General features: G+C 42.0%; 1 protein-coding gene across 4 annotated transcripts in view; it reads right to left on the bottom strand.

Moving 5' to 3' along the window:
- The window catches only part of LOC109968758 (receptor tyrosine-protein kinase erbB-4), a 244,655-nt gene that overhangs the window by 43,991 nt on the left and 189,348 nt on the right, over positions 1-11,316 (bottom strand). For all 4 annotated transcript variants that reach the window (XM_020615248.1, XM_020615250.1, XM_020615249.1 and 1 more), the window contains exon 17: positions 10,152-10,284. In XM_020615248.1, coding sequence (XP_020470904.1) covers positions 10,152-10,284 — 133 coding nt within the window. The remainder of the gene's footprint in view (positions 1-10,151; positions 10,285-11,316) is intronic.

Genomic DNA, 11,316 nt, shown 5'->3' with positions numbered 1-11,316 from the left:
TGTAAAATAGTACCTCCGGCTGGACTACTGCACCTGTTGTTTCAGGAGGCGCATAGTAGAGGTCACTGTGCTACCTCCAAGGTCACAGCCCTTATTTCCCAACATTGGTGGCATCCTTATCTCAAAGATATTACTCGATACTTTGTACAGAGTTGTGAAATATGTAATCAGTATAATCCAAAAACATCGTTGAAAGCAGGCATGGGCAGTTTCCCTGTCCCAGACGCCCCATGGAAGATAATAGTGATAGATTTCACTGACATGGGGGCTGATCACAGAGTTGAAGGTAAAAGAAGGTAGGGGGACTTTGGTCCTCCCCTGGTTGGATGACTTGAACCGTGTATGAACCTCGTGTCCAGTTCATGTTGTGAGTGTTGAGTCAACAGGTTAGAAGATAATATGAGTTTCCACTCATGTACAGGGCAGTCCCAGCCCAAGAAGATATATGTGAATTACTTCCTATTATCAGAGCTCTTGGAGACTTGTCATCTCATAGAGCCCAGCACTGTAATAACTCTGCATTTAACCAGAAGAAAATAAATCTACATAAAGCTGATTCCTGTTTCCTGAGTGTTACTTCTTGGGGCCTTCAGATAAAAGAACCGGCAGTAGTTAAAAAATGGACTGGCGACCTGTCCAGAGTGTACCCAACCTTCGCCTGATTGCTGGCTGGGATTGGCTCCAGCGCCCCCCGTGACCCCATTTGGGACTGAGCGGCATAGAAGATGAATGAATGAATATTTGGTCAAACTGTGTGCTGATGGGACTTTCTGTGTGGAGTTTGCATGGGTTCTCTCCGGGTATTCTGGCTTCCTCCCACAGTCCAAAGACATGCAGCTTAGGTTGATTTGTGACTCTAAAGTTCCACTAGGATTAAGTGTGTGTGGTCAGCCCTGTGATAGACTGGCAACCTGTCCAGGGTGGACCCTGCCTCTCGCCCTATGTCAGGTGGTATTGGCTCCAGCCAGTGACCCTATTCAGGAATCAGCGGTATAGATAATGGATGGAGACAACTGTTTCCTGAGTAAAGGTTCTGCTTATTTTTGACCTCAGTGTCAAGGAATTTAGCTAACAGTTGATAGTTTTTTGATTAAAAAAATCTGACATGTTGCGCTGATTGTTCAAAAATTCATGAAGCACAAGAATCTACACTGGGAAGAAGTGGCCGGATCCTGCCTTAAGAAAAATAAGTCCTAAAGCCTGATTTATAACAGGGCTGAACTAGGGAGTGGACCCAGAAAGCAGACACAGAAGCAGAGGTCTTTGAGAAGAACGTTTTAATAATGGTTTATGTTCTGCCCTTGCTTGGGAGCGTTCTGAAGATTCTTCTGCTAGGCAGACAGATAACCCATCCACACAGGTATGGCACTAAATGGTTTTTTATTCCTTTTCATTTGGTGCACAGTGCGCCAGGAATTGGTATATGTGAGGGGTAAAACTACAAAATAAAAAATATGATTAGCTCTACAGCAACTAACCTCCCTGTTACTGCAATCAAACACAAAGCACATTGCTCAGCAGTATAAACTTATGTACTTACAGACAATGCTCTTTAAATGATATACAAGTGAAGATAGCATGAGTTTTCTCACTCTCTAGCAACATGAGTTTTCTTAACACGGCTGCACAGCCTTTTCTTGCTCTAGGAACATAAACAATAAAGATAAATGTAGGAACAAAGAAGCCCTGTAGTGGCTGGGTGGTGATGTTACACTCACACTGTCAGTGGCCAGAACACTCCCTGCCTGGTGTCAGTAAGGATACCATCTAACAATAAGGGTGGGGGGTGTAAAACTCTTAACAAGGATTTGGATAATCACCTTGCTCTTTCTCCAGGGACAGTCCTAAACAGTTACTTGCACAACTTGCCCACTTTGGTGTTTTCAGGGGATTTAATAAGGATAATCACCTTTTATTGGCCAGGTATATTACACACAAGGAATTTGTTTCCAGTACAGAACCGATGGCAGCCATCTGCGGCAACAACTCAACCGATGGCTCTAACCATCGGGGGCAACGGGGGGGTTCAGTGTCTTGCCCAAGGACACTTCGACTGCAGGCACTGAGATTCAAACCTTCAACCTTCTGGTTGCGAGATGACTGCTCTACCACTGCACCACTGTCACCTCCCCAACTCCTTATATCTCAGAGCAGACTAACAGAACAGTCTCTGTGATGGGGTGAAGCAAGGTTTTGTGAGTGTTACTTCCACCTTGCGTACTTTCCTGTCTGTACCAGGAAAGGTGCTGAATATCCTGCTGATGGGTCAGGCATTCCTCTTGACTGTCATCCTTCAGCATGACAATGTCTCCTTTTTGCATGTTCCGCCTGTCCTTTTGCCATTACCTGCAACCTTGTAATGATGGAAGGTATTCACTTCTCCAGCGGGTCCAGAAGATGTTTGCAAGACATTGGGCTTTCTTCTACTGCCTTGTGTACAGGTCTTTGCCTTTGAACTCAGCTTGTGGAGCTGTGAGTGCAGCAACCTTCTGAGTCAGCAATGTGGCTGAAGTAAGAATGAGAGGAGAATCTGGATCTGAGCATACAGGTACCATTGGGTGGGTGTTGATGATAGCAGAAACCTCGGCCATGAAAGTTGTTAACACCTCATGTGTGATTCCTGTAAGTGGTGCTTTGCTCAGCATAGATTCAAGGATGCGCTTTGTGACACCTATTAGTGCTTTGTGACACCTATTAGGAGGGTTGAAGACCCAAGTGCATGCATTCCCTGATAAGTACTCTTGAACTTTCCTTTCACTGAAGACAACCTCCATATTAAGCTCTCTGCAAGCAGCAATAAAGTTTGTCCCACGATCTGATCCGATTTGCTTGGCAGCCCCCCTGATTGAGAAGAACTGCCGCAAGGCATTGATGAAGGATGAAGCATCCATAGATTCCAAGACTTACGTATATGTGAATGGCCCTTGTGCTCATGCACGTGAATATTGCTGCCCAGCATTTGTTTGTGGCTAGACCACCCCTGGTGCAATAAGCTGTGACTACCCATGGTTCAAACACATCCACTCCAACAACAGAGTGCCTGGCTTCAGGTCCACAGTCTTTCTCACCATGGAGAGCTGCCTTTCTGAGGCCAAACATGGCCACTGCTGGTGACAGACTGTTCCCAAAGACATGTACACACATTCTGTACTCTGCAACTCTATCTGTGATGTCATTATTACGACACCAGAGAAACCTGCGATGGTTTTCACGGACCACAAGGCACTGGAACGTCTGCTGCACATCAGCTGTCACAGAAACAAAGTCCCTTCTGAAATGCAGTAGTACTCCTATTAGGTTGTTCATCTTGGGCCCGGTGAGGACATCATTGAGTGAAATGCCCTGATACTGAGCACTGGAATCGAACACCACTCAGATTTGCTCTGGTTTTTGGGGATGGTACACTCCAAAGATTGGTAGATTCCAATGCTCTTCCTCTGGCTACATAGGTGGAGCTACTTCTGCATGTTAATTTTTGAAGATCTTGCACATTTAGTCTATAAAAGTGCTCTTGCGTCTCAGGTTGCCTTTCCAACATGCGAGTCAGAGACTTAAGTCACTTAGCTGCCTACTTATGGTTGTCAGGAAGCCTCCGTCGAGGGCTGCCGAAGGGTAATGGTGCCACCCAGCTGTTTGTTTCATCCTGATAGAACTCTTTCTCCATGATCCTCAGAAACGCAAGATCGCCCATAGAAGGAGCTACTCTGTCATCATCTCTTGTACTATGGAAGACGGAGTCAGCTATTAAGCCTTCAGTGATGAGGGTAGGCCACTGAGTGCTGATTGAAACAGCGTGATGCTGGTTGTATCCTTCCCTGATATGCATGGAACTGGTACAAGGACTCATAAGACTAGGGCTAGTATGTGGGTTTTAAAGATTTTAAAGATGTGCACAGGTAATGGCTTGTGTGCACCACAAAGACAAACTTCACCAACTATAAACTATCCAAGGGCAAGGCGTTGTGCAAAGGGAGGCATGTGGTGGCCCGTTACGTTGTTTTAGCACCTTTGTGGGCTTGGATTATGTCTATGCCCAGAAGCAGGAGGAATTGAGCGTTTGGATCGAGTGCTGGAATCTTACTGGCTAAAGGTTTTAAGTGTGGGTGGTGCAATTCCATGTTGGGCTTCTTGTGAAGGGGACGGTTCTTGTTTAGGTCCTCAAATTTCTTAGGGTGCTCCTAATTAGTGTTTCTAATTGAACTATCTACCTCGGTTTTGTGCATCACAATTGGAGTGTGTATTGTTTTCTTAGGGAATCTTTCTGCTTTTGGTGGCACTGTGGTAGGTAGCAGTGGTGATTTAAAAGCTGGGGTCATTTCTCATCTTTGCCTCTGTGCAGATAAAACTGGAGAAAAAGGAGAAAGGGGGAAAGCTGACATGATGTTGTGGCTTATATCTGGACCCTGACACCATCCACTTTTCTTGTAAACTGAAGGGTTTAGTTTCTCCAGACTTTGGCTTATTCCCTGTGCAGTGCCAAGATAGGTGAGGCCCATTAAATAACCTTCAGCTTTTGCTGATTCAATCTCCAGAAGTAAATCACCGAGCTCACGCAGCTTCTGGGTGTCTTTGTTAGAGATCTTGGGGAAACGTTCGAGTTTTTGGAAGAGAGCCGTCTCTATTGCTTCAGCTGATCCAAAGCAGTTCTCTAGTCTCTGCCAGGCCACACTGAGTGCTACTGCAGGATATTTGATGTGAACTGACCTCATTCTTCTTACATGCTCAGCAGAGTCTGGCCCAAGCCATTTAATAAGGAGGTCGAGCTCCTCGCTTGGTTTCAGTTGCAGTTCCTCTATAGCATTAGAAAATATGGATATCCATGACAGATAGTGTTCTGGTTTGTCATCAGATTTCACCAGTCCAACTGTCAACAGGTCACGTCGAGCCAGAAATCTAGCTAAATCTACTGCACTAGTGTCTGGTGGATGTGAAAGGTCTGGGTTTGGCTCCAACATCAGTAGTAAAAGTGTCACTCTCCATATAATGGATAGGTTGCATAGTGAGTGTGAATCGTCTGGTTTAAAGAGTGGTGAATAATTCATCTTTTGTTTTCCACAAGCTCCCTCTTCTGATCCAAAAATAACAAGGATGCCAAGTTTTAGTCACATCCATTATCTCAGCCTGGTATTTGGGGAAAGAGCATTATTTGCATTGATGTGTTTGTGCATACAGTCAAGGAATAACAGGAAAACAAGTCATGCTATAGGTACAGAGAAGTAGGAGGTTTCGGACAGACACAGCAGAGATGAGGCACAGGGTGGTGATGGAGCAGTAATAAGAGCAGATGGTGACAGGCTGTAGTGGTTATTGTTCCATTAGAATGAGGCTGGACTGTAGTGATGAGGGGAGGAGAGGAGAGATGAGAAGAGGCTTATTAAATAAGATGCAGACCCATGGATTCAAAACTCTCTTGAGCTTGTTTGTACTCACACACACTCACCACACCACTTTGCTTATCATATAATAATGCACTGTGCCTTTGCCAAATGAGCTTCACTTATGGCACAATGGAGAGGATTCGGATGCTTCACTGGACACATAAACAGTATGTTCAAGCTTGAGGCTAGAATACACTTACAGAATTAATGTCTATTGAATAAGTAAACAATGTCCTCAAACATAAACTTGCACTGCAAACCCTTGGCTATATGCTTTAATGTTCACATTATCAATATAAAATGCTACATTTGTTGCACAGTCTACCTGAAATCAGGTGAAACAAGACTGTCATGGCACAAACGTTTGCCTTACAGGAGTGAGTGTGAGGAATCCATACTGGTATCTTAAAATTAATCTTGCAGTCTAAATTATTTGAATTACATGTTTATTCTAGTTCTAATTATGAACTAATAAAATCCCCAAGATGAACTGTTGGGGAGAATAATGAAGCTTTGCTCTCTGTGTAGCTGAGTCAGAATAGCCTAACAGTGGTTTAACAGCCCAATGAGATGCTGTTTTACTATATAAGAAACAAAAGGTACAAGTGCAACACAGGTGTGGGATACATGCATGAGTTTAAGATTCTGTAATAATATCCCTTAAATCATGAGTTTAATATGGTAATGGTAATTTAACCATGAGGCTGAAAGAACAGGCTGAAGGCATTAAAGGTCACACATTCACTCCCTCACATTGTTTGATCCAACAATATGTACCCTATTTTTTCTTGAAACTGGGGCCTCTAATTGACCAGTGTACTATACTTCAAGAATCACAATGACTGGGTGAGCTCATTAAAACAATTTGCACATGACAGCAGATGAGTGTGACTATCAATATGCAAGGACACTTAGTCTTGGCATTAGTGAGCTCATCTCAGCAGTAACTTCTCGTCTACTATCTGCATTTAAACAATAATCTTCCTCACATGAGCTGAAAGAACAAAAAACATGAATTCCTGGGGATATCTTTTAAGACCTGGGATCTGGAATCCCCTTTCTCCAGTTGGTTCAAATTTTAGGAATTCAAGTATTTAGAAGTGGTAGTAATACACATGCTTGGTGCAGCTGTTTTCTTCTTAAACCTGACGTAAGGTTAGCATGGGCCCTCGGCCCTTGCTTCAGGTTTGTCACCCCATACTTCTCCTGATGTTGCTGATCATATCTGATAGGAAAAATAGTCAAACCTTTATGTGACTTCTTCACGTATTAGGGGTCAAGAAGACAGTTACAATTAAATGCTTTACCTTGTTGGCTTGTGTGACAGTATTTAAGACCTTAATACAATTCAATACAATCTCTATTAGATAGATAGATAGATAGACTGATTGATTGATTGACTGATTTCCATAATTACCACACATTTGGCAGCCATTTTGGCTGATCTTGTATATCATTTTCACACCATTGTGATATTTTCTGAATCACTGGGATCTTGACTTAAATATAACATAAGGTTCAGTTTGTTTAAAAAGCACTAGGCTGCCCCACATGCATGTGTAATGGCATCCCGTGCAGCCACTGGATCAGCTTGCTCTGGGGTAAAACAACTGTCTCTCTCTCTTGAATGCTGAAATCCTTGTAAGGGAGCAGAGGAGAGCAAGTAAGCAGTACAAGAGCAGTCCACAGCCTGTGGTGCTGAAACACTTACATGACCCATGTTTGTACAAAGCAGCTAGAAAATGATCTTGAACAAGGGTTCAGGCAAAGAGGGTGATTCCAAGGGCATTAGTCCTGCTTCACTGGACTTGGGTCAAAGTTCAAGGCCTGGGGTCATGCTACAACAGTGAGGGGATTCTGCTGTTTGTATTGTCTGTCCCTATGAAAAGCTATTTGTTATCAGAGATTTTTCAAAAGGCACCAGTGTGAAACAGGCATTTATTTATTGTTTTACATTAGCCTTTGTATTTCTTTCAAGATCTGCCTGTGTGTTTAACAGAGAGTTAAACACACAAGAATAAAGCATCTGTTCACAAGGAAGACAGATAAACAGAGTTACAAAGATCAAAATGGAGACATAACAGAAAGGAGAAGGTGAAGATGTACAAAAAAAGAGAGACAGAATAGTAAAGCAAAGAAAACAAAGAAATGAAATGGCAGCGTGTTTTACAACTCAACACAGCCGCACACATCCTTGATATGGAAATGCCAGATGAGTGCTCAGATCATGTTTTGACAGTGTGAACAGGAAGCATCGTTTTCTGTCTGACACGAGGTGAGCTCTCTGTAAGATGCCGGTAGGGGGGGGGGCCCTGAGCCTCGGCTGCCCCAAAAACCCTCATCCAGACAAGCTTAATCTTGATTCACAGACACACTCAGGTCTGTTATTCATTTAAACAGGGAATCCATATTCGCCGGTCTTCCAAAGCATATCACACAATTTCATCAGCCAAAAAAGAGCCTCTGGAAAGTGTAATACAGACTGCAGTGGGTGCAAGTTTTTAGTATGCTGGATGACAAGAGCAAAGAAGGGCATTCAGATGGAAAGTGAACATCATGTGCACCAAGTATGCATGCGGTGTGGTTGCCTGCATTGAGATATTCAAGAGAAGCATTTAAATTCAAAAGCGAAGTGAAGAAACTGATGCCATATCAAATGAGTGCCGGAAACAAAATCAAGCATGTTATGTTTACCTAAGGAATATCACCTCTGCTTCCAAGATAGTTTAGATTTTTGTCTAGCTGGATTTACAAAAAAGGGAGATAACTGTAAAAGACAATAGTATTTTGGATTAAAAACCTTCATTTTTAACTCAAATGATGGCTACTGATTGCTTAATAACACCCTTGCAGGCACAAATCATAACGGTCAGATACTGTAATGACATTTTCAACTACCAGACTGTTTTTTTCTTTACTTTTTCACACAATAACCTACAAAGATTGATGAGTTTAGTGTCATGCTTAGGACACTTTTACAAGTCTGCTGAAGAGTGTACATATGCACCATTGTGGGGACTGAACCTATGATCTTCTCTGAATGAGTGGTCTGTCTAACCTGCAGACCAACAAGCATTAAAGGTTTTATTATGTTTTCCCCCAATTAGATCTTGTTGGTGGATGTGAAAACTAACTTGCTTGGCTATATGGTCTTATGGTAAATGGTCTTATACTTGTATAGCGCCTTTCTACACTTTTACAGCACACTCAAAGTGCTTTCACATTATTCGGCCATTCACCTATTCGCACTCCCAAATTCACATCACCAGGAGCAACTGGGGCTTCAGTGTCTTGCTCAAGGACACTTTGACATGTCGATTGGACAAGCCGGAAACCGAACCGCTAATCCTCTGGTTAGGAAACAACCCACTCTACCTCCTGAGCCATAGCTGCCCCAATATGTCATGTTTTCCTCTATGACTATTAGTATTGGTATTAGTATTGTGTAAAGCTTTGCAGGAGCAAAGCTCAGTCTCAGGACAACTTTATTCAGGGAGTTGTAAAATGGGTCAGATCCTCCTCAGCCCCTCTTTCAGTGTGACAGTACATTAGCAAATCTGCTTGAACTGAAGACTTCCCTCCCGGTCAAGAGGCTGTCGAAATAGGGGCCAGTTGATTAAGATGGATGCATGTGGTTGGAATAAGGCAAGGGCTGCCCATGGCTGACCTCCTCCAGCTCCCATCTCCGGCCTGACAGCTGTCTATAACACTGCTGCCTCTATGTGTACATTACATTAATGCAGACTGACAAGCAACCTGCCCCAAACCTATAGGTCAGGCCACTCAGTGAGCCTGTAGTAAAGACATACTGTAACTGTTGGGCCACACACAGGAGAGTTTCATGTAGCAGGACAAAGGTGATCAACCAGACCATGAGTGCACACATGTCCACATGATCCCTGCATTCACTGGCACCTCAGTCTTTGACTTTCTCCTCTGAATGTAAAGTCTGTGCTGCTTTATAATGCTTTATAATGCTTTCCAGAAATTAACACTGCATAATTTGAAATCTTGTGCAAACAGCGTGGTGTGTCTAAGTACCATAGCTATGTTTCAAAATTTGTTTATGAGTCTAGTTGAAATAGTATCAATGTAAAAAATTGCTGTGCAGCTTTGAGGAGCTCTCTAACTCAAAGAAAGTGAGAAGTCTTGCATTGAAAAACTACAAAAGCAAGATTACAGAAAAGTCCTTATACCTTATTGCCTTATTATCTTTTTTTGCCATATTAACAGTAAGGTGGCTATTTTTGAATAAGCTTTTCCTAATTTCCTCTCTGGGATCAATAAAATTCATTATACTGTGTTAATTTGCTGATGATAATACAGGAGGAGTAGCCAGAATTTATTCAGCAGTGTTTTATTTTATGTGTCTATAAAATGCAATTTATTTCCAAATAATGTCTAAAAAGTTTCTTAGAAAGAACTATATTTGTGGTATTTTGTAATAATTACAGGTTAAATATCCTGTAGGTTAATCAATTGGTACACTTCCAGGCATTTTCAAATGCTAAGCAGCACTACCTGGAGACTTTTCAGAGGATGCAAAATGTGAAATGTGTATACAAACAAACCCTATTGAGCACAAATGATGATGAAAGTTTCCAATAATAAATGAATCTTTAACAAATTTAACCAGCCTAAAATTCTGTATCTTCTTTTGTTTAAATGCACTATAAGAGAAAGGCCATTTCATAATAGCAGTTGCTTTAATGAGCACCTCCTGGATAAATGTATTCACCAAAACTGATGTTATGATGACCTCTATCCTCTCACCTCTGTCTCTAGAAATCGCCTCAAGGCCCTCTTCTTCTTGATGCTTTTGCGTCGAACATACACGGCCACACTGAGTGCCAGAATGACGATGATAAATAGCCCTCCGATAATGCCAGCTGCTATTAGGGGGGTCCTGCAGAGACAGAGGAAGATTAAAAAAGCATTAACATTGCTGAAACATTATGAAACATTAAGAAACTAAAAGACACTTTGAGAGAAAGTGTAAACTTCAGCCAGTGCTGACAAATTCTCCAAAATGCTCTTATTAGGTACCCAGACATGCTCTCACCACTTCAACTTTAACCCTGTACTTTTATCTATACTATCCAGTTTGCCTGGCTACAACTAAGACATGTAATGGCAAAAATCTTTGATCAAAAGGACCACAAAAGTCTAATTTAGCAGCCTATGTCAATCAATCTAAGACATCATTTTAAGCTAAACATTGAGATGTAAAAAGAGACACTTTCAGCAACGAAGCCTGTTGCACACTTACACAAGCGGCTTTTAAAACTATCAGTAACTCCACTGATGTGTAGCTATATAGTAAAGTACTATAAAGTAAGTCTGACCCTCTTACAACATGGCTAGTGACATCTTAGATCACCATCAGTCCCTGACTGTTTGTCATGTTTACAGAACTTCCGACAGCTTCTACTGTATCTTCCTCCCCTTCTTTTTGCTCTCCCCATTTTAAACTATACTCCTCTGATTTTGTAGCTTCAGCTTACAATCAACAACACACAAGCACACAGCTTCACTTGGGTTTCATTTCCACCGATATGTTTTCAAATAGAGCAACAATATGAGCACATAGCTATTTCCAAGTGAAAGGCGCTTCCATTTTCACAGGTCAGAAGAAAAAGGCTCTGAGGGTACGTGTGGGAGCTACAGCTTCTGCTACACTCAACTGGATTTACTTATATTTTAGCCCGTCATCTCTAACATGGATGCAACAACTCATGCGACTTAGTTTTATTCAAGTGTAAAACTTCAAATAAAAGTGCACATTCTTTACAAATTGCTTTTGAACCTTCTGGAGTAAAATCTACTTAAGACAAGCCTAAAGGTTGGAAGTTAAAAGCTCTTTCTTTTCACTAATGATGAGACTAATGCATTTGCCATTTACATACAGTACCTTTTGCACTTGTGTCTGTTGTTATGC

The sequence above is a fragment of the Monopterus albus genome, unplaced genomic scaffold, assembly GCF_001952655.1.
Source record: "Monopterus albus unplaced genomic scaffold, M_albus_1.0 scaffold161.1, whole genome shotgun sequence".
Taxonomy (NCBI): Eukaryota; Metazoa; Chordata; class Actinopteri; order Synbranchiformes; family Synbranchidae; genus Monopterus; species Monopterus albus.
This window is presented reverse-complemented; position numbering and strand designations above follow the sequence as displayed.